We start from the raw sequence: 24,147 nt of genomic DNA, 5'->3' as shown, positions 1-24,147 counted from the left end.
CTAGACAGTCCATAGAGTTCAGTATAAGCATAGAGACAGTACATAGGACCCACCATCATCCAAAAAGGAGTTTAATGTCAACTCTAGATAACAGAATTAGTATGAGTTGAGTTTAAGGGCATTTTGGAAATTTCAATAAAAGTTATGAATATAGTCTCCTACTTACTGAATGTTCTTATCACTCATTTCCCTACCTTCTTATGTATAGATACAAGTGATCGTGATGGGTGTGGGACGAGTAGCGGTCAGAAGGTGTAGAGCTCTGAGGGCATTTTTGTCTTTTTAAATTTATTTATAGATTTCTCATTTTTCAGTTTATTTTAGTTTTATAATTGTATTAGACTACATACATTGTGATTTCATATCATGTTTTATATTTGACATCTTTTCTTACACTTTTGAGATAGTTTTAATAAGAGGTATCTCAGTCATTTTATTAAGTTTAATAAATGAAGTTTTATCCAAATGTTTGAGTTTAAATTAAATGCATGCTCAAAGTAGGCAAGTTAGTGATGCTTTCCTTTTGGAAGGGATGTTACATCGTCTCTTTGTCAAATAAAGAGTTCTCAAGAGTTTCATCTAGATTCGTGGCTAGAAAGCGACGATAATTTAAGGTAAAAATGGGAGGTCGTCGAAGATAGAGATAGTAACCAAAGAGGTGAAGAAAAAAATCCTAGGTTTAGTGAAAAAATTTGACTTTTCAAAACTGGAAAACTTTAGAAAATAGTAAAGTTGTTAGTTTTAAAACCTAAAGGAAAATATAATAAATTTTATATATTTTTAATATTATTATTAAAATAACGATTTTACTTTTATATCTAATTGAAAATTTTAACAGAAATTAGTTCATAGGTGGGGTTTTGGGTTTTGGCAAATGAGAGTTTGAAATTACATCAAACCTTGGGTAGGAACTAGTCTTCTGGCCAAATATTTATTGTTATTATTATTTTTAAGGCCAAAGGACTATCCCCACTCCAAATTTTAGTGCGTTTTCAAAGTCACACTTGTAAGGTTTAAAAAACTCGAAATTCCACCCATGGGTTAACTTTTAGAGAGCGTCTGAAAAATAATCCCTAGATTTTAGGAAAAAATATTGTTTTTGAAAGTTAGAATACTTTAGGAAGGGATGAAGTTGTTAATTTTTAAATCTTAAGGGGGAAATAGAATAAATTTTATATTTTTTTAATATTATTGGTAAAATAATGATTTTACACCTAAATCTAATAGAAAATTTTAACGATATTTAACTCATAGGTGAGATTTTAGATTTTTTAAACTCTATGGGTGTGAGTTTCAAAACACACTTAAACTTGGGTGCGAAATAGTCCTTTGACCTATTTTTAACTACCATAAACATTGTTATGTTGACAAAATATTGTCATTATCATTTTTAATAATGGCATTTACACTGTCTCGCTGAACGGAACATATATATTAAGTTAATAATAAAATTATGCATAAAACAATGTATATAACTTTATACATAAATAATAACATGTCATCATGTGATTGAGTGTTATTTTATCTTTAATTTTAAACTATCAAATCACTTGATAACATATCATAATTTATGTATATTGTTTATACACATAATAATACTATTAAGCTAATTAATAAGCTCAAACCAGAGAAAATTCAAATCCCTTATTTAAAAAAAAAAAAAAAAAAAAAAAACAGTAGCAAAACCTGAAATCAAGCACAAGCAATACTTGGGTTGAGAGTGGCATATTTCAGTAGCTCTTCATTACGCTCAAAAATGGCCATTTCTTCATCATCTAATGTAATAAACGCTTCAATGCCATCACCAGATCTTGTATCAGCCAAAGCAATTGTATTGCTCACCATTTTGTTTACACTAACATGCCAAACGGGCTTTCCCCACCCAAAATCAGTGTCATATAGTGGAAATTTGGACCAACTCGTACACTTGTAAACTGTCATCTCCTTTCTGTTTTTGAAGAACTGTCCTCTCTCTTTTAAAGCTCCTAAAATGGCTAAATGACCTTCTTCCCCTTTGAATTTATCAGCCTTCTCATGGCAAAAACTGTTAAAAGCTCTCCTCATCTCAATCACCAGCTCGTGTAGTTCCAAGTTATCCTTATTATCTTCTTCTGCAATCACCATAAATGGCCAGACAAAGTTTCCGAAAGCTGATTCCGGTACAGGAGGGGTCATTCTTTTGCGGAGATTCACAGCTTGGAACAAAGCTGAAGGCCTAGTTGACCCTGATTTTGATCTGTTGGCGGCCATTGCACATTTCCAAATGAGGGCTAGCACCACCTCAACTCTTGAAGGATGGCGTTTTATCACTTGTAAAAATCGTTCGTACACTCTATCCTTAAGTTCTACAATCTTTGATCCGCTGAACACAAATCTTCTCAACGTAAACTTTGCGGCGGAGATGTTCACTGAAGCTGACATGTTTGGAAAATCATCTCTTGCAGGCAAAAGATTAGGCCCAATGAAATCTGGGACAACTGGTTTGTGAAATGAGTGACTAGAGTTTGTCCAGCTTTGAAGGAAAGTGACGAGTGCTGATATATCAGTAAGTTTGTGATTCGTAGAAAGACTAATGGCCACGCCGCCGCAGGTGAAGCTAGTGAACTGAACGAGCAACATGGCGCCATTGTAAATCCCCATGGTTTTGGAGTCGGTGCTTGGGAGTAAATGATCAATTAATTTGAAGTCAGGTTGTGAAAGGAACTCGGACAGTTGGACATTGACTTGAGCTTCAATAAAGAATACGCCTTCATCGTTGCAGTCCACGGTGGCGGCGTCCTGGAGGCGACCGGCCAGAGGGTAGAAGAGGGTTAAGGTTTGGGAGAGGGAATCCTGGAGGGTTTGGGAGAGATTTGATGATATTTCAACATTGGAGGTGTAGAAGAAGGTCATGTTGCCATGAATGGGAGGGGATAGCTGGTCAAGAAGAGAGAGCTTGAAGGTTTTGAGATGAGAAGGTGTTGGAGAAGAAGGTTTGATGCATATTCTAGATAAGATTTCCGACTTCATTTCAATCATTTTCCTTCTTCTTTCTTGTTCTTTTTGATCTAATTAGTTCTTGTTTAGCTTGGAGACTTTTTAGCCTTTTCAAACATTTTATATAAAAAAAGTTTAACAAATTTTTTAATAAATTTAATATATAGGTGAAAAATAGTGTTCTTTAAAGCTTTAAGGTAGGGATTTGTCGTTTCTTCAACCTTAAGTGAAAAATAAAATAGTTATTTGACCTATGTATATATATATTTTTTAAAAATTTATGATATATAAAATTCAAATTAAACCATTTTATAAACTAAAAAAATTAAATTAGAATTTTTTTTTGATGATTTAATCCCAATTTACAGTTTGATCCGAATCACTCCTGACCATAATTAAATCCAAAGAGCTTCAAAATTTGTTTATTCATTAATTTTCTAGTTTTCTCCTTTTGTCTTAAATATATAATATTAATTTGTAGTGGCCGGGTGGATAACTTGTAAATTTTTAGGTGTACATCCATTTTCTCATCGGTTGTATAAATCCATCTTGTTTTTTTGGCTGAGTAAATTATTATATTTTCTACATAAATCCTGATCTATATGCGTGGACGGGCTTTTCAAAGCATTCGTGTGTAACGCTAGTCAATTTTGGAATCAAAATAAATAAAAAAAATTAAGAATAACCCAGCATGGCAGCTTACATAAGAATGCCTATTAATTTTAGAATAATATTATGTATATTTATTTTTGATATATAATTTATATATACAATGATATATCATCATATAATTAGGTAATTTTAAAATATATATTATTATATGATAAAAAAATATTTAATTATATAATAACATCTCATCTATGTATATAAATTATGTACTAAAAATAAGTATACATAATTTTATTATTAATTTTAAGGTGAAATGATTTACTCAGCAAAAAAACAGGATCGATTTATACAACCGATATAGTTACACCCCTATGGCTACAATTTTTAGGTGAAATGATGTAGTTACATAAGCACCACCATCTAAAAATTTTATATTTTATGGATATAATTGTCCACCTTAAAGTTTAGAATATTATGTTACACCCTATAAAATATATTTTTCTTTTTCGATGATCTTCTTTCAAGTGATTTATTTCAACATATTATCAACCCCACCCCAAATGCTCTCTCTCTCCTTGGTGATTTTCTTATGTGAAAATCATACTAAAATTGATCAAAATTGAGTGAGAAATTCAGATCTATTTTGACTTGTTTACGTTGTCGTCAACTTCTCTTTCAGTAGTCGATGATATCGTGACCCTCTCCTTCCTCTTAGGTCATATCGTTGTTGATCATTGAAGTAGATATTGATAATGATGTGAATTAGTTAAAATCTAGTTAAATCTTTTACTTGATTTTAGTCAATTTCAATTTGGTTTTTACACCATAAAATCATTAAGGAGAGAGGTATTGATGGTAGAATTAACAATTTATTGAAATGAATCGCAAAGAAAAATGATTATAAAATATATATATATATATATTTTATGAGGGTGTATTTAATATTTTAAAATTTGAAAAGATAATTATTAATTCTAAAATATGAAAACTTTAGATAATAGATAAAAACATAACTTTTTAAAATTAAGCTATAAAAAAATTCTAATTTTTAAAACAAAATTGAAACAAAAGATAAATTTTTATTTTTAAAAAAAATTATTAAATAATATTTTTATTTTTTATAATAATAATAAAATTTAACTAAATTTAAAAAATAAATGAATATTTAACTTCTTTGAAAATTACGCATACTAGTTTGACAGTAGCCTAAACATCAAGTCTTTTGACGTGACTTTAAATATATATATATATATTATAAAAAGCTGAGCCAGTCTCCACCTCTTTTGACTCACCTCTATACGTTAGTCTTTCTTTTGTTTTTAAATTTCAATCAACCTTTGCCGCAGGACTACTGACTTGTGGGCAACAATTTCTAATTTATTGCAAATTGAATTTTTCTAATATTCTTTGTCTCTCATGATTTTTTGTCCTGTACTCACCACCACATAGTGATTGTTTAGTATAGCTTATTTAATATGATTATTGGATTATTAGAGTAAATAAATAATTGTGACATTTCAGGATAGCTTATATAAATAACCAACCTAATTTGTGTTATGTTATTTAAGTTATAATCTAATATTAGATGTTTTTTAATTATTTAATTATGAGATTTAATAATTTTATTATATTTCTACAATTGGATTTTATAATCCGATAACACAGAATAATTCATAAATATAATAAAGCAAAATATAAGCAGGAGAAACTTACTTGTAGTAAAGGAGAAAATCATGAAGAAATTTTGAAATTTCTAGGTTGGACGATTCATTGAAGGGCATAACCTACATCCTTTGTTCCTATAGGAATGTAACTTGCTTTTGGATAATGTTCCCACACAATTCATGGTGCATTAATTGCAGACAGAAAATTCATCTATGCATTTGATGAAAGAATATGAATCATCATTGACTTGAGGATCGATTTTATTGGGTTGGGAGAATTTTCATAATCAAAATGAACCAAACCAATAGTTTCCATACTCCTTCAATCTTGTTTGATTTCTCTCAGGCTCAATCTTGTCCTGTTGGTTCTCTTCCTTTTACAATTTCCTCTTGCTCTGCCTTCAAAACTATACTTCATTATTATGTTAGTTTAATAGTCTCCATAAATTCCCGAGGCCTAACTGACCAGGAATAATACTTTAGCTTTTAGGAAATGTTATGGATGTTCATGTTGGAAAAGGGTATCAAGGCATGGGTTGAAGATTCATAGCCAACATTCATGTACACAAGGAAAATAAGTATGATCTCTTCATCACCCAATCTCCCTCAATTCTCATCTTCAATTTCTGTAAGTAAATCCATCATATCTTTGTGCTTCTTCGTTTCGTTGTTTTTCTTCCTAGCCTACCTGCCCTCTAGAACATCTTGTAGGCCATAGCTCTTATTCCATGATTAAGATCACCACTCTCACCAGTAAAAAATAATATACATAAAGATCAAAAAAGCGATCTTGGTTATCTCAGTTAAGAGTTCATACGGTTGTTCCATGGTTGGCCATTCATCCAATGAAGTGATTTTAACTTCCTTTGATATATTCATGGTAAATGGAGAGTGCCTCTTGACCTATAATTGGTGATACAACTTCGAAGGCGCATTCGCTCTTCCTTAGCAAAGCTCAGAAATGAATTTTACCCAACAATTCATGGGTGGCTTTAGGCCACCGAGTCTTGATTTCCAACATGCAAGAGATATTCATTAAGTCGGAACACGATTACATATGAAGAGAGAAAAAATGGGTTAGAAGAGAGACAAGAAGGAACTAGTATTAAAGCTATGGCACTTTGCTGTCATAATAGCAAGTTTATTTTGGTCATTTAATTTTAATAAAAATAAAACTAATTTTGAGGTTTAAGTTTAGTTTATAATCAAGTAATTGATATGTTATAATAGTTGTAGGAGTTATGGTTTGAGCAGTTAATTTATGCAATAATGATTGTGGTGTAGCAGGTTTAGTTGTTGTAGTAGTTATGGTTTTAGAAGTCAATTTTGCATTAAATGATTGTAAAAGTTATTTATATTTGTAATTCTATATATTCATGTTTTAAAAATAAAAATTTTAATCTTTTGCCTCACTTATTCTCTTAAAAACTTGTAAAAGTTGACAAATCGTATTAAAACTTTCAAGTTTTTTGAGAAACTACGAGAAAGAAATAATACCAATAAGTTTTCCTTCACCAAAAAAAAAAAAAAAACCAAAAAACTTGAGATATCAATCATGGCTCCAAGTGGTTTTGTAGCAGCTTGAATTCCTATTTTTTCTATAGAAAATTATCCTATTAGGGATGTGAAAATGAAAACATATTTGAGATATCTTGTATTATAGAAAGTAGTAGAGATGGATAGAGATCTTTCTCAACCTAGAGTTAATCCCACAATAGCACAGATGAAACACCATTTAGAAGAGTCAACCAAGAAATTCAAGGCCTTATCATGCCTGCAAGCAGTAGTGTCTGAAGCTATTTTTGACATAATTATAGCCTGTGAAACACCTAAAGAAGTTTGGGACAAACTCAAGGAGGAGTTTCAAGGCAGTGAAAAAATAAGGTAGATGCAAGTCTTGAATCTTATAAGGGACATTAAGCTTGTCATATTGAAAGATTTTGAGATAATTAAAAATTATACCTATAGACTCTTAAGAGTGGTGAATAAAATCAAAGTATTGGGTGAAGAATTGACTAACAAGAGAGTTGTGGAGAAGGTATTGGTGAGTTTATCTAAAAGGTCTACGGCAAAGATCTCATCCCTTGAGGATTTAAGAGACTTAATTGGATCATCTTGCCAAAATTGGTGAATAACCTACAGGTACAAGAGTAGAGGAAATCAATTAGGCAAGAAAAAGTTACCAAGGAGCTCTCTTGGCTCAACAGAAGGTTAAAGCTCCATCCACCAGTGAAAGGAAAAAACAAATTGGTGGAAAGAAAGAATTACAAAAGGCCAAAGGTAGAGGTAGAAAAGGAAAATACAAACCATGTACTTATAGTAACAAGAAGGGACGGTCACCAAATTAATGATAGTATAAACTTGGTGTCCAATGAAGAACTTGCAAGGAATTTGGATATGTTGAAAAAGTGTGTAAAATTTGCTGACAGTGGTTAACAAGCACTGTCAAGGTGATAATCAAGCATAACAAGCACAATTTGCTGACAGTGGTCAACAACATTAACAAAATGAACACTTGTTTGTCTCACTACTTGCTATGCAACAAGCAATAGCCATGAGGTTTGGCTTATTGACAGTGGATGCTCAAATCATAGATCAGATGTAGACATCTTAGTCGACATAGACAAAGGTTTCTTCTCCAAAGTAAAAGTGGTAAATGGAGAATTTTTGGGAGTGGAAGGCAAAAGCACAATTGTTGTCAACACTCCAAACGATACCAAACTAATTTCAAATGTCTTATATGTGCCTAAAATTAGTCAAAGTCTTCTTAGTGTCCTTCAAATGCTTGAAAAGAATTATGTTTTACACTTTGAAGATAATTGGAAGATCTACCGACTATTAATGATAACAAAAAAATGTGTAGTGGGTGTCAATTTGGAAAGCAACAAAAATTTTCTTTTATATAAACCAAGCTTGGAAGGCATTTGATAAGCTACAATTGATCCATATAAATGTGTGTAGACTTATGAAGACACTTTCACTCAATCGTAGCAAATATTTTTTTATTATTTATTAATGATTGCACCAAAATATGTTGAGTACTTTTTCTAAAATAGAAATTTGAAGTATTTGAAGAGTTTCAAAAATTCAAGTCTCTTGTTGAAAATCAATGTGAAAGAAAAATTAAGGTATTTAGGTGAAACAATGTAAGTGAGTACACCTCATTGTAGTTCAAGAAATATATCCAAGAGACAGGAATTCATCATCAACTTACTATCACTTATACTTCACAACAAAACATAGTAAGTGAATGAAAGAACAAGTTCATCATGGAAATGGCTAGGTGTTTGATTTTTGAAAAAGCTTTTGCAAAGCACTTTTTGGATGAGGAAGTCAATACCTTAATGTATCTCCGCAATATGCTTCCAACCAAAGCACTAGTAGACAAAAGTTTGTTTGAAGCTTGGTTTGGAGTCAAACCCTCAGTAGCTCATCCCAAAATTTTTGGATGTATGTGTTACATTCATATACTTGAGACTAAAAAAGATAAGTTGGAACAAAGAGTTGTAACCAGTGTTTTCCCACAAATACGTCTCAAGGGCAAAATAGTTTTTATGTATAAGTTTAATTGTTGTATGAAGGATTTAATATGATTTGAAAGTCAAAGTGTGAGCTTTCAATAACACACGATCATGCATATGAGGTCATACCCATGTGTCATTACCACGTCAACCAAATTGGATGATTTTATGTAAATTTCAAATTTAAATGACATATGGTTGTGTACCATAGACACATGCCCATGTGTGTTGAACGCGGTTTCAACTATTAAAAAGGCATGATGGTTGCATTTTATGGATTTTTATCTCAAATCAAACATAAGCATTTTCCAAAAAGAGAGAGATAGAGAAAGTGATTGATCATCAAAAAGCATTATAAAAGGTTGAATCAAGAAGCATGTCTTTGATATTGTGTTGTATGTGAGTGAAAATTTGAGAGTATTAGTGCGTAATTTTTTAGCATGTTATATTGACCAAATATGGTTAAGATGATGATTAGATTTACACATATATATAGTCCTAATGATGATGAACTTGTTTTGATGTGGTTTGTATGTGTTATGTGTGTGTTAATTATGAAGAATATAATATAGTATGATAAGGTTAGACAGGCACATATGTAAGTTTATGTAACTGTTTCTTAAGTTTGATGATTGGGTTCGAATTGAGCAAATTGATTGATTTTTTATTTATGGTCATCGATGGCATGTTGATTGATTGTATTGATGTCGTAGTCATAATTCTATGCCAAAGAAATTGAGTAGATAGCATTGAAACAATTGAAAACGAAATAGGGATCAAAATTAGGGTTCCTCAATCTGTTTTCTGTGCTCGCCACACGACCATATGGTATAGACACACACCCAAGTGTGTAAGCCAAGATCTAGGTTGGGTGTTCAAGTGTGTCAACGATTATTGGACGCCATTGATTGAAGAATGGCCAATTAGGTCATATAGACTTTCTATGTATATCTTTGGCACAACCATGTATAGGATGAAATGAAGATAATACTCTTGAGAAATATAGTGGTCAAGGAGAGAACAAAAAATGAAAACAAAATAAATACCTAAAGTGACACACGCGCATGTGCCTAAAAGCACACACCTATGTAAACAGAAAAATTCACACATGGGAAGATGCCATGAGGAGTTAGAAGTATGCATGGAAAATAAAAAGACACCTTCATGTGTGCATAGCAGATTAAAGAAAAAGAGAAAAGGAAATAGGTTAAGGATACATGAGTCATTCTGAGAGCTAGTAAAAAGATCTTGGGTATGCAATAGTACCTTATGTGTTTAAAAGTTAAATTACAGAATGACACAAGATACATTTTAGGTGGAAGCGAAGCGAGCCAAGTTGAGTTAAGGCTCAAAATGTATGCATGTTATTCATCATAAGGTCGTTACGATAAGGCATTGTGAGTAAACATTCCCTATGCTACCTATAGTAGGACATATCCATAGTAGAATACTAGACTAGTAATAGGGTTCTTGTTTGCAATAAAGCCCAATTGAGATACAGTTTGGTATAATGGACTAGGAAGATAACTCACAAGGCCAAGGTGGCAAATCCCTGCATTTGATTTGGACTAATCGACCTAGTATACACTTTTAGTTATAACTTCCACATTTAAATATTTCCACCAAGCTTAGTATAGTCATGCCAAATAAGAATTTAAGGAGTGACTTTTTAGTGATCGAGCAAGGTGTAGTTCAATTCAAAAGTTATGATATATAACCTATATATTCCCTAGAGTACAGTATTATCACAAAATTGAGATATAGGACTCGACATAATCCATAGGGGAGTTTAATGTCGACTCTAGGTGACAAAGATAGTCAAGGTCAAGAGCAAGGGCATTTTGGGGATTAAGTATAAAATAACAGTTGAGTCTCCTACTTATTGAATGTTTTATCACTCACTCCCTTATTTTCATATGTGTAGATACAGCAACGGTCTATGAGCATAAAGCAGCAAGAGCATTTCTGTCATTTTATTCTTTAGTTTTATTTTATTATGATTTATTTGTGTATCTGACTATACATACATATGGATTTCAGTTTTTTTTTTTTTTAATGATTAGACATCTTTTGTATGCTTTTGATTTGTTTTAACAAGGGCATTTGAGTAATTTTTGTAAGGTAATAAATGAGTTTTATTCAAAATTTTTTATGAAGTTTATTACATGTTTTGAATTAAATGAATGCTCAAAATAATCAATTTGGTGACATTTTCCTGTAAAGGTGAGTGTTACAATCTATTTGTTCATGAAGGCCTTGTATGGCCTAAAACAAACTCCAAGAGTATGGTACAACAGAGTTGATGAGTACTTCAGAAACTTAAAATTTGAAGGAACCAAAAGTGAGTAAACTTTTTATATGAAGAATCAAGAAATGATGTTTTGATAGTATCACTCTACGTTGATAACTTACTATTGATTGGAAGTAGTGTCAAATTAGTAAATGAATTCGAGGCACAAATGAAAAAAGAATTTGAAATGACAGATTTGGGAGAGATGCCATATTTTCTTGTTATGGAAATTTCACAAACTGATCAATAAATTTTTATATGTTAGAAAAATTATACTTAACAAATCTTAGAAAAGTTCAAGATGGAGAACATCAAGAGTCTTTGTACTCCATTGGTGTTAAATGAAAATTTATATAAGAATGATGGTGCTGAAAAACCAAATGAGAGAGTTTTCAAAAGTTTGATTGGTTGTTTATTGTATTTAATTGCCACAAGGCCTGATCTTATGTTTGTAGCAAGGCTCTTCTCAAGATTTATGGTGAGTCCAAGTGAATTGCATTATAAAGCAACTAAAAGGGTGTAAAGGTATGTTAAAGGCACCAAAGATATGAGAATTTGGTTCAAAAAGGCTTAAGGGTCTAGGTTAATTGAATACATTGACAGTGATTGGGCTGGTTCACAAGAAGATATGAGAAGCACATATGGTTATTTATTCATAGGTGGCTCTAGTGTGTTCAGTTGAAATTCAAGAAAGCATGATATTGTTGTTCAATCAATTGTAGAGGTTGAATATGTTGCAGCTGTTGGAACAGTCAATCAAGTCATTTGGTTAAGGAAGATCATGAATGATCTACTTCAAAAGTAGGAAGGTTCTATTGAAATTTTGTGTGATAACCAATCAACCATTGTTATTATGAAAAATCATGTCTTTCATGGTAAAACAAAGCACATGAAGATCAAATATCATTTTGTGAGATATGCAAAATAAGAAGAAGAGGTCAAGTTGATTTATTGTTCCTTTGAAAATTTGTCTTCTTCCAAGAGATTAGATGGTGTGAAGGTATGAGAGATTGGCCAGAGAATAGTAACCAGAGAAGAGAGAGAAAAAAATAAAACCTTATGGTGGAAAGGATAACTTTTCAAACTTTGGATGCGAGAAATATTAGATTTTTAAACTAAACAAGAAAAATGTAATAAAATTTTAGTTTTTTTAATATTTTAATTAAAAAATATTTTTACCTTAATTCTAACTGAAAATTTTAACAAAAGAGTGGACTTTTGGTTTTTTCCAACTTCGTGGGTGGGAGTTTGACATTACACTAAACCTTGGGTAGGAATAAGTATTTTGGCCTAGTTTGAAAGGTTAAGCAAAGGAATTTGAATAGCTAAGTTTCATGAAAGCCAGTAATTTGTGACGACTTTTGGAGCAATTTAATTTTACCAGCGATGAGCACGCCTAAATTGATCAATAGTGAAGCATCTGCCATGCAATTTGCCCACCAAAACTGGAAAGAAAGGAAAATTTAGCAGACCAGCAGTGTAATAGTATTGAAATGTCAAACAATTGTTGTAGGCACTACATTTTTCATTTCTTAAATTCAATTCTGCTTCAAACTTAATACCAGTATATGAGAATACAGCACAGAATTCATCTGTAATTCCAGCAAAGTAACAACAAAAAGAAAGAAGAAACCAAAATTATTCACAATATCTTTCGCTATAACCACACTGAAATGGTATACATATATACAACAAACTGGGATGTATGTTTCAATAATTAGACTCACAAAGACACAACAACCTAACCCAATATCAACACCAAAAATATTCACACGGCCATCACACCATAGCACGCTCGCTTTACACATCGCACCTTATCTACAAATACATCACAGGGATTCTACATGAACATAACGACTCACAAACAACAGAGTCTCGTTCTTCCCCAAATTCAGCTATTGTCATTTAACATCAGGTGATTGAGCATAGGAAATTGAGATCAAGTCCGACCTGTATTTTTCAGCTCGATCATCTTTTGCCGCAACAACGACCCCATTAGGCCTCTCAAAACTTGAAAGAAATTTATCCAAATCCACAACGTTATCAGGTAAAGTAGAAGAAATCGAGATCAATAACTCCCGAGCCAGCTCCTTGGACATCTCATGATTAATCGCTATACTTCCCATAATCCTGTAAAAAAATACACAAGAAATTTATCATAAATCAAACAAACAACATCCCACATGACGATTAAATTTTATAAGATTGTACAAGAAACCTGAATTTTCTGTAGCTGAGAAAAGAAGTGAAGCGGAGTTTTTCTCTTTTCTATTTTTCTCGGAAAGAAAACAGGGGAAGGATCCAGAATTCTTAAAGTTAGGTGGTAAAGTTGTGACAAAAATGGATGACTTACATAGTAACCGCCGTTCGGTAAGCCAAAGAAAGACTACAAAAAAATGATTTACTGTGATTTATAAAACAAGAAGCCAGTTACAATCTACATTTTGTATGGCCAGAAATTGGGAGAAGGACTATTTCCCACCCAACTTTTGATGCGTTTTCAAGATGCCACCCACGCCAGATGAAAATCCAGTTTTCCCACCTATGACCAAACTGTCGTCCATTTTTTCAGTTAGGAACAGGGGCAAAATCGTCATTTACTATTTAAAACATTAAAACTTTAAAATTTCACCGTTTCCCCCTTCAAGTTTCAAAAAGTAAATAACCCATCCTCAAAGTTTGAAAACTTTAATTTCACCCCCTAGGGTTTTGCTTCCTTCTCCGGCCACCACCGACGACCGCTGCAATCGATCGATGGGAGATCTCCGACTACAAAGGATGACGAAGGAGATCTGGACGACGAAGAACAGATCTGGACGACGCGACGATGAAGAACAGACAGAGATCTGGAAGAACAGATCTGGACGACACGATCGTCGTCTGGGTGGAACGACGAAGAGAGACCTCTTCGTCGCACGGTGATGCGACGAAGAGATCTCCGTCTCTTCGTCGCATTGTGCGACGAAGAGATCTCCGTCTCTTCGTCGCACCGTGCACCAGGAGAAGGAGATCTCCGTCTCTTCCTTCTTCGGCCACCACCGCCGTCGCACCAGAAGAAGGAGGAGGCAGGTGACTACGCCGAAGACGACGTCGGCAGAATGGGGTGAAACTGCTAGTTTTGAAAGTTATGGGGGCGGCTGTTTTTTTGAAAAATTTAGAAAGCCTAGGTTTGGGGGTGAAAATGTTAGTTTTCAAAGTTTAAAAACTTTAGGTAAGGTGAAATGTTAGTTTCTAAAACCTAAGGGGGGTGAAGGAAAAACTCACATCAATTTTAGGATGAATTTTACAGAGGGGTATTTTTGTTATTTCATCTAATAAGGGTAAAATGGATATTTTATCCTTATGCAAACAGAAACCATCCAAATTAACAGCTCATGGGTGGGAAAACTGGATTTTCATCTGGCGTGTGTGGTATTTTGAGAACGCATCAAAAATTGGGTGGGAAATAGTCCTTCTCCCGCCAGAAATTAGTTTTATAGTTTTTTTTTTTTTTTAATAGTTGAGATTTTTTCTATTTATTTGGGTTATTAGTATTTCTCATGGTTATGCATGGATAGAGTAGTCAAATGGGCTCGCCGGCCTGTGACCTGGCTGTTTTGGGACGGCTTGCCTGGTAGGGCTGGATTCGAGCCGAGCTGAGCTCGGCTCGCAGCCAGCTCGGGCTCGGCTCGGCTTTTTGAGGGCCGGCTCGAGTTCGGCTCGAGCTCGACTCGAGCCGAATTCGGCTCGACTCGAGTTCGGCTCGTTTTCAGTTCGGCTCAGTAACGGCTCGGCTCGACTCGTTTTTTATATCAAAACGACACCGTTTTGTATATATATATGAATCAAAACGACACCGTTTTGTATAAAAAAAATTTAAAAAAAATATCCCGAGCCAGCTCGGGCTCGGCTCGAGCTCGATCGAGCCGAGCTGAGCCCGGCTCGTTTCGGGCTCGAACCGAGCCGAGCCGAACTCGAGCTCGAACTGACTCGGCTCGAATCCAGCCCTATTGCCTGGGCAAGCACGGAAAAATGCGGATCATACCATACCCACAAGCTTAGTGGGATATGCCATGAGATAAAATCTCTTGACCAACCCAACCCAACACAATCCAATCTGATACTATTGGGTTGATTTTTACTAAATATTTTTAAATATAAGGGTCTATCTAACACAATCAACATGACAAAAATATTTAAAAAATTTTAAAACTAACTTGCAAAAGGCTAACAAGCTAATCTGCTGGGGCGCAATCTAAATGCCCTAAATCATGCCCCAAGCCTTAAGTTTTTCCCGAGTCGTCCCAACACAAAAGCCCACCAAGTGACGGGCCTTGGCACAGCCATGGGGGAGATATTTTAAATATTTTTTCCTGAGCTTTGTTATGTGATATTTAGTAACTAATTTAAGGGGAATTGTAATATTTCTGAATGATCAAACAAGTTATTTGCTCTTTTGGAGTGTACAATATATATTGCTCAAGCATGGTAAATCTGCAGACAACTCTGTTAGACTGTTAGTACTCTAATCCTAGCTCAACCATTTTCTTTCACGCTAAATTTTCCAGCTAGCCATTGTTAACATAGTAGGGTCTCCAACAACCAAGAGACAAATTACACTCTAATTGCGCCAGCTATTCTGTTTCTTGGCTTCATAGGCGGCTCCCTCATTCAGCATATCCTGAGCATCGGTTTCCATTCCCAGCTTTGACAGTGCAAGAGCCTGCAAATAGAATGCAGTTGGCCACTCTGGTATGCACACCTGAGCCTGCATTGCATCCCTCAAGGCAAGTTCGGCTTGGCCATTCATCAAGTAGGAGAATGCTCGTCTTGCAAACACAGTGGCAGATGGAACCAACATCATAACAATCAACTGTTTCATGAAACTGAGAATGTGAGCAGTAAAGTTATGAAGATAGGGAAGAACGCTGACAGCAAGATTTTGAAGTCTTACATAGTTGAGATTGAAGGGTAGGAAAAAAAAAATGTTAACATCCAGTAGGAAATGAAACTGTTGAACAAACCTGACATGTATCAAGAAGTAGGAAAATTCGACAGCTCAAAATGGCATGAAAAACATCTAGAGATCAATTAGAGCTTTGGTGACAAATTGTGGGAGTAAAATTTATATAAACATCAGAGAAAAAAATGGTGACTGACTTGTTAACCATTGTGTTATGAAACTTATTCAAATGACTGAAGTTTGGCCAAAGAACTTAAAATGAATTCTGAAAATGTGATCCGGTTTTACACTAGTAGCTAACCGGTTCTCTTAAAATGTCTGTTTTTTCCGTTCAAAAGAACATAAAGTTTTATGCTTCAGTTGTAAAAACCAATTAATCAAATGCATGCCTACTGAAAGAAGTCATACCAAATATTATGGTGCTAATTTGCAATATACTGTTAAGGACTTGGTGCAAGATAGATTACACAACACTTGATCCATTAAATTCAATAGTAAGATGTTCATTTTCTGTTACTTGAGCAAAAAATAAAGAGGGGGAAAATATACCTTTGAATAGTATTCAATTGCATTCTTAAAATCCTTGTCCCTGAATGCAATATCACCAATTTTCTTTGTGTTCAACATATCTTGCACTTGTTGAGTCCATTCTTGAAAGGATAGCTGCAATACAGATCCCATCATCAGAGAATGGGACAATGTAGGGTTTTAGGCAGTGCAAACACAAGAGGACAAACATGAGACAAAGCAAATGTGGCAAATTTTTAAAATAAAAAGAAACAAATAATACAAGTGTTGTAAATCAAGTAATGGACAAACAACATACATGTAACTTCCAGAAAAGAATTTCAGAGATCCTTAATGCACAGGCAAAAACACATGTATATGAATATATAGAAAACTTGTAAAACAAATATGTCCTTGCACTAGTCCACAACAACAATTTCAATTTCAGGTCAATCTCAATTAAAAATAATTTTGTCCCACAACAAAGCAGCAATGAACTGTCATGTTCAGTGAGAGTTGAACACAAGTTACCACATGCACTGTGTTAACATATCTTTCTTAAAAGAAGGAAATAATTATGCCTAAATCCTCAACACACGTAAATCATCCTACACATTTTTTGGAAAATTTTTCATATGTTATTAAGAGTTTATGACATGTTAACAATTGCATAGTGTTTACATAGATACAACACAGATATGGCTCCTGCTTCAGGATATTCTTGCTACCTCAATCATGAATCAGATACACATGGGGCAACCTATTTGGATATTTACAGTCCAATGGTTCCCTGACAACCAATGCTATTGAATTTGGAAGTACTCCTCAATTTAGAACTCAGTGAGCAAATTAAAGTCAAAGAAGCTTTTGGTTATTAATAAAAAGATTATAAAAAAAATCAAACACACATGAAAAGTATCAGTATTCAGATCTGAAAATTGAAGCCGTAAAACTAAGAAAGAGAATTTCTTCCAAAAAAAAAAAAGAAGATACTCAAGATAAAATTATTAGATAACTTTAGAGAGCTAGGGCACTTAATAAATGAGTGAAATTGGCTGACCTCGATAAATTTGGCCCTATGGCTTTATTGAGTATCAACAAAACAATCTTTAAATCCAATGACAACTCTATTTTCTAGATGGTAAACTAGATATTGCCCCTTCATCATTACTACCTGTTTTGAGCAAGTTTAATTCACCGCATATTGTTAAGTCACACAATAGACATAAAATACCTCATTTTCTGCACCTTCTTCATCTTTATAACCCATTTTAAGCAAAATGTCATGTACTGCAGTAAGATCCCTCCTAGCACAAGCCTTTCCAAGGGGAGAGAGCATGGTGGGAACTGCTACTGTATTTTTCACCAGGCCCATCAGAACATGAGATGCTATCTAAGCAAACCGACAGAATAAGTCAGAACAGATAAGCTTAGGAATGATATTCCAGCTATACCAAGAAAGAAAAATCTCTTGAGCTGGATATATTAGGATTGGGACACTTGATCTCAATCCAATGGTGGTCTTCATACTAAATAGGGTCTTTAGGGTCCAGAATATCCTTGTAACCTCTTATTTAGTATTTTCTGGATATTCTGAACCCTAAAGACATTTACTCCTTGTAACCCCTTATTTAGTAATTTTTATTTTACTGTATTTTTTGTGTTTTATTTTCTGTTATTTTGTTGAATATGGGCTGGTTCCTAACAGGATAACTACAACAGAATCAACTTTTCCAAGACACAGGAGAAACAAGAAATTCACCTCTTTCTGCTTTTGTAAAGGTGCAACTGCAGTAAGAAGAAACTTGGTATCAGGTCGATCCTTAGCCTCAGACTGAAGGCACTTTGAAGCAAGACCAATTAGTTTAGTAGCATCATCATTGGCATACTGCCCATCCAATGAAGAATCCATCAACTTTAACAAATCCTTCCCCCTAATCAAGTCAAGTGCCTGGACATACATTATTTAGCATTATTAAATTACAAAAATGCAAGTAAGCTCATAAAAAGTTGGAAACAACAGTGCACAACTCAACATAAAATTAATAATATATGGAGTAAATGAACTTAACAAGCTTGAAGTTTAAATGGAGCTCATCTCTGGCCATTCTAAGATGTTTGATATATCAATAAAGAAAAAAATCAAAATTACTTGTAAAAAGTAGCTGAAAAACGAAAATATTCTGGATTTTCTAAAATTATTCAAATCTTCATATAGAATCAACTTTATAGAATAGCAGATACAATTTTTCTCCAAATTCTGATACCATGAGTCACAGATATAAGGCCATACAAAGTATACAGAAGATAATATTTTTTCCGCTTGGAAACAAGAAGAATTGTATTTAAACGAAAAGTAGATACAAAAAGGGACAAGATAACCACTAAAAGAAAAGGCAACATATCAATTATAGATGGTGGGGAAAAAGGAAGCATTGTTACAAAAACAAAACTGTGAAGCAGTGTGAAGAACAACAAAACAGTATGATGGAATGAAAGGCACCATACATGGCTGGGAGGAATGTCAATTATAGATGGTGTGGAAAAAGGAAACAAAGTTACAAAACTGTGAAGCAGTGTGCAGAACAATCAAACAGTATTATGGCGTGGAAGGCACCATACATGGCTGGGAGGAATGTGCTTTCCACTTAAAAGATCCAACAGAACTGTTCCATAACTATAAATCACACTCTCTGGGATGACTCTGCCTGCAAAATTTAACACTAATCAAATCCACTGGATTGATCCTATGAATCTACATCAAAAAACCATATCACATCATCATTGATGCATAAGGGAATAAAACAGATAGAGAGAATGCACTTCTACATATATTCTGGTTCATAATAAAGAATATATATATATCCGCCACTTAGTTCTTTCATTATTTTTCAATTTAACTAATAATATCAAATATTGAATTAGGCTGATGAAAATTCTTCTCAAGAAAACAGATTTGGTCATACAGTATTTAAACTAAAATTAGAAATAAAATTCTTATCAAGCGATGAATCATTCCAGTTAGTAACAAGAGCAACTGAAAAATTCAAAGCAAAAGATTATAACAGTAGAGGCATAAATGTTTAGTATAATCCCAACACATCCACAGGGAAAATAGCTATCAGTTTAATTACATAGTAGAAAGTCACAAAAAACTGTCTAAATCCTTGACCTTTCCATAGCATTCAACTTATCTTCACAAGCACAACCAATCCCATAACAATAACAAAAAACAAGTTTGTATAGTATATAAAATACAACGGTTACACTCTTCGATCATCTTATTGCATGTATACAGGATTTTCACATAACCCTAAACATCAAGGCATCAATATTCTAAACACAAGTGGGTCCTAGGTTATTTGCTTCCAAAATTTCAACATTTAATCATGAGAAACTCCCAGTTAGAATGAAAATGGCATCTGCAGAAATTTTTCCCAGAGCAACCTGCAGACGTAGCGTTACACTGTGCATAAATTAGCAGTAGTTGGTGTATACAATCTGATATGAACCTTAGAAAAACCACACCTCAAAAGCTAGCTATTGAGATGGGAGAGTCCAAGACCATACAAACCCCACACTAGTTGTCCATACTTTTCAATGTAGGATCCAAGTCCCATACCTTGCACTTGGGATCCTAACATACCACCATGCTCCGCAACCCCGGTGCCCACGTGGGCTAGCTGTGCGCTAGCTCCCTGCTAACCCCGGGCGAACACTGCAATGCCAACGTCACCACCCGCGTCACACGATTGCAACTGGGAGACATGATGATGACTCTGATACCAAATAATACGAACCTTAGGAGAACCACACCTCAAAAGCTAGCTATTGAAATGGGAGAGCCCAAGGCCATATAAACCCTACACTAGTTGCCCACACTTTTCAATGTGGGATCCAAGTCCCATACCTTGCACTTGGGATCCTAACACAATCATATCTTAACCGCAAAAAGTGACAATATGGGAACCTAATTGCTTGAATCAGTTGAGGTTTTGTATCCTCCATCTAGGTTGAATCAAAGTCCTCCATGAACTATATAGTGACTATTTCAAGACATGATAATTTAAGAAGAGATATACTAAATTGAGATTTTATTCAAATCCTAGAGAACATTTGTTATAATACACTGTACCTGTCCGCAAAAACTCAGGTGGGGTGTATGCCAAGTTGGTACTGTAGCTTTTTCCATCTCGGCTATTTTTCATAAGGCCAAAACTGGATAAATGAGGGTCACCCTCCTGAAATGTGTCATAAAATTATCTATGTTCATCTTACAATAACTTTAACATCATCACCAAGCAATAGAGAAATGGCATACTTAAGAGCAAACATCAAATGCACTAGAAAATGCAATAATAAATAGAGGTACTGCAACTCCTGGTAGTGCACAGTATTGAACCTTGTACACTGATGGGTCAAAACAAATTTTTGATGTATTCAGCAAATGTGACAAGTTAATGCATCATGACAAGTAATGAGCTAACTAATCACCAAACATCAAATTGATGATTGAATAATATGTTATATGTTCCAGTTCCGCATATTTTAGTACTTACCTATATAATATTAATCATTAAAAGGTCAAAAAAAGCAACAAATAAATGTCTTTGCCATTGATTAAAAAGACAATGTAGAAACAATGCTTAAGCATAGTGTTTGAAGATGTATGAGGATTCAACAAAACACAAAGTTGATAACTTTTCATGTTTACCTCATCGAAAAGAACTCTATAAGCATTTAAATCATGGTAGATTTTCCAGTTTTCTGTGTAACAATGATCAAGTGCCTGTGCAATGTAGTATGCAACTCTAACACGCATTTCCCATGGTAGTGGTTGCTTCTCCCCTAAACATAAAATAACTCATTCATAGAAAATAAAAAATAAAATTAACCAGAAAATTTATAAATTGCTGAAAATGTGTTTGCACTAGTCTTGCTGATATAGCAATGCAATATTGTTAAAGTAACAAGCCTTTCACAATGTGCAACATAATATTAACATAATACGTTGTAGGATTCATATTTCATTGCAAAGACACTCTCCATTTTACAAATTAAACATTTCATGTTACCAGTATTCTGTTCATGTTACAAAAGTTTCCTAACATTAAGCTTATTTCAACTGTATAGAAGTCTATCTAGCCTGCACATCAATCAATAAGGAATAAAGGCAACATTATTATGGGCTCTACTCATTCCACATACAGCCACAACAAAACTTTATCAGTCATTAATTCACATATGCAGCTGCCCGTTATTCTGACAACAAGGTGCTAGAAAACAATAAAAGCCATTCCAACCCCTATATATAATAAAGTTCTCCCAAACTAAATAAGAATATTATAAAATTCTATTATAACCTACTCGTATTAAATAGACATTGTTCAGTATAAATATAGGTGGGGTGGCATTTGGATTTCAATAAATGCAGAATACAGCCAATCTAAAAAACAATAACTAACCGTCCGTATACATAAACAAGACCTAGTACTTCCATGTCAAAATTAACACTGAGATAATCAGCTGAGCTGTAACATCAGTCTCCTGACAGTATTAAAAGCATTAATTGAACAAAGAGACTTGTTTTTAAAACTAATAATGAGTGTTCAAGTAAGTTCATGAACCAATAAAACGGTTAGCTCCTTGAGTGATAATCTAATAAAATTTATATCTAACAGATATACTGGTTGCAGGGCAGATATATTGCTGGCCTCAGCTAACCGTTAGATGGGCATTGTTCAGTTATTAGATAACAATGCAATGATTATCAAAAGACCAGCAACTTCACTGGGTGGCTGAAAAGCTATCCTCTCTGATAATAACAAGTCAATCCGTATTCTGATAACTTCTGTAAGAAAAAAGATGATTTCAAAGGGCTAAAGCGAAAAAGGGAGAAAAGAAAAAGTTGCCAACAATCTAAAATCTGCAAATAAAAGAAAAAAATAACAAAAAAAAATAAAAGAGCAAGATCATCAATAAAGATCATCAAATCTCAATTATGGGCTAAAAGGAACTTGAAAAAGGAAGAATGAAATACAATGGAAGAGATGCTTAGAGAGAGTATCATTAGGCATGTACTCAGCAACCAAGAGTCTTTCATCTCCTTCAGCACAGCAACCAATCAAATTTACTAATCTCTTGTGCCTCAACTTTCCCACGCCCGCAGCCTCCGCCTGACAAAGCAATAATATTCCACCGTCACCAAGCTAATTACAACAATGATTTACTAAAGTAGTAAGCAAAAAGAAAACCCCCAAATTAATGTTCCAAACTTGAATTAATATTCTCAGCAACCAAAAGAAAGCATAAACAGATAAACTGTTTCCATATAGTCCATTGATATTTTGAAAATAATTTCCTCGAAAAGGGGATCATGGGTAGATACATTTTCCATAAACTGTATCTAGCCATGATCCAAAAAAAGGAATTAAACCCAGATTCCAATTTTTGTTTCCCAGCGAAAAAAAATGCCCACTTTTTCAAATTTCTCATCAACCAACACAGAAGTAGAAAAACAAAGTAAGAGAAGTGCTGTCTCTGACCACAAACTGTTGAGCGTCAGGCCAAGATTGTTTAGAAAACCTTTTAACAGCAACCAAACGATTGTTCTCTAACTTCCCTCTATAAACAATATTGGGCGCCTTCTCCCCACTCTCAGAAACAATATAAGCAGAGCTAAACCCATTAGTTGCTTTTCTCAGCTCGTTTAGACCATACTCCTTAAATTTACTCGCTTGACACTCTTCATCACCTTGATCTCCATCCCCTTCAAAACAACAAAAACCATTAAAAAAAACAAAAACAAAAACTCACAACCCATGAACAAAAAGTATTAAACAGACTGAGAAAAACCTGCTTCTGGTTTGATGGGGTCGTCAGGAGAAGGAATATGAGTGGTTCTGGAGTGAATGCAACCCATGATTTATGACTAACTCTCTCTTTACATCAACCTTCAGGTCCTCCCTGCGTTTGCAATGCTTAAAGCACACTTTATGAAGTGAGCTCAGAAGACGGGACGAAACGAAACGAAACGACAACACACCCACAAAACGACACGACAAATCCCGGTAGAGGGAGAAAAGTGAGCATAGTTTTTGAAAGTGTGAACTCAGTGTGTTGAGATAAGTTTTTTTGTTTTGTTGTTTGTTGTTTAGAAACAGTTTAGTTTAGTTTAGTTTGGAAAAGCTGAGAGGGCGCAGGGGAGGGATCACATGATGCATCCTTCGTGCGCCACGTGTAAATCATTAATTAGAGTTGGAGGGTTTTTTAGTCAATTAGTAGTTACGGTTTAGAGGTGGAGAACGCAATATTGGTTTGACACGTAACGAATTATAATTAAGTGGTGTGATTTGACGTGTAATTGGTGGGCCCTTTGGAATTAATTAAGATTCCCCTGCCCTTAGCTTTACTTATATGATACGTAAAAATGGGATTTGTGAAGAATACCTTTTACACAAATTCTAATTAATATTGAATTGAGACAACTAGTTTGTGAGTAAGTCATGTTTAAGTTATCATTCACGACTCAAAACACTAGTTAATTGTGTTATCAAAAGAAAGGCAAATTAATATATTTATTAGTGTCAACTCGAATACCCAAGTGTTACTTATCCTTTATAGGTAGGGTTAGATTCA

General features: G+C 34.1%; 2 protein-coding genes and 1 long non-coding RNA gene across 3 annotated transcripts; all 3 read right to left on the bottom strand.

Annotated features, from left to right (window-relative positions):
- Window positions 1–1,692: 1,692 nt before the first annotated feature.
- On the bottom strand, window positions 1,693–3,018 carry LOC123223996 (tabersonine-19-hydroxy-O-acetyltransferase-like). The gene has a single exon (XM_044647480.1). It carries the CDS (start codon window positions 3,016–3,018, stop codon window positions 1,693–1,695), a length of 1,326 nt encoding a protein of 441 aa, XP_044503415.1.
- A 9,680-nt stretch (window positions 3,019–12,698) lies between these two features.
- On the bottom strand, window positions 12,699–13,557 carry LOC123222959. Its single transcript, XR_006503735.1, has 2 exons — window positions 13,279–13,557; window positions 12,699–13,190 (listed from the first exon to the last, which is right to left on the bottom strand). It is a non-coding gene; the product is annotated as an uncharacterized LOC123222959 (long non-coding RNA).
- Window positions 13,558–15,444: 1,887 nt separating this feature from the next.
- LOC123223809 (serine/threonine-protein kinase BSK2) lies at window positions 15,445–23,651 on the bottom strand. Its single transcript, XM_044647192.1, has 10 exons — window positions 23,365–23,651; window positions 23,055–23,278; window positions 22,550–22,685; window positions 21,224–21,357; window positions 20,645–20,750; window positions 19,132–19,217; window positions 18,272–18,460; window positions 17,744–17,902; window positions 16,552–16,665; window positions 15,445–15,912 (listed from the first exon to the last, which is right to left on the bottom strand). The coding sequence occupies exons 1-10, from the start codon at window positions 23,429–23,431 to the stop codon at window positions 15,661–15,663; spliced, it is 1,467 nt and encodes a 488-aa protein (XP_044503127.1). The 5' UTR covers window positions 23,432–23,651; the 3' UTR covers window positions 15,445–15,660.
- Window positions 23,652–24,147: the final 496 nt, after the last annotated feature.

This window comes from Mangifera indica, chromosome 8, assembly GCF_011075055.1.
Source record: "Mangifera indica cultivar Alphonso chromosome 8, CATAS_Mindica_2.1, whole genome shotgun sequence".
NCBI classification, from domain to species: Eukaryota; Viridiplantae; Streptophyta; class Magnoliopsida; order Sapindales; family Anacardiaceae; genus Mangifera; species Mangifera indica.
The sequence above is the reverse complement of the archived record's forward strand: the minus strand, read 5'-3'. Positions and strand labels throughout refer to the sequence as shown.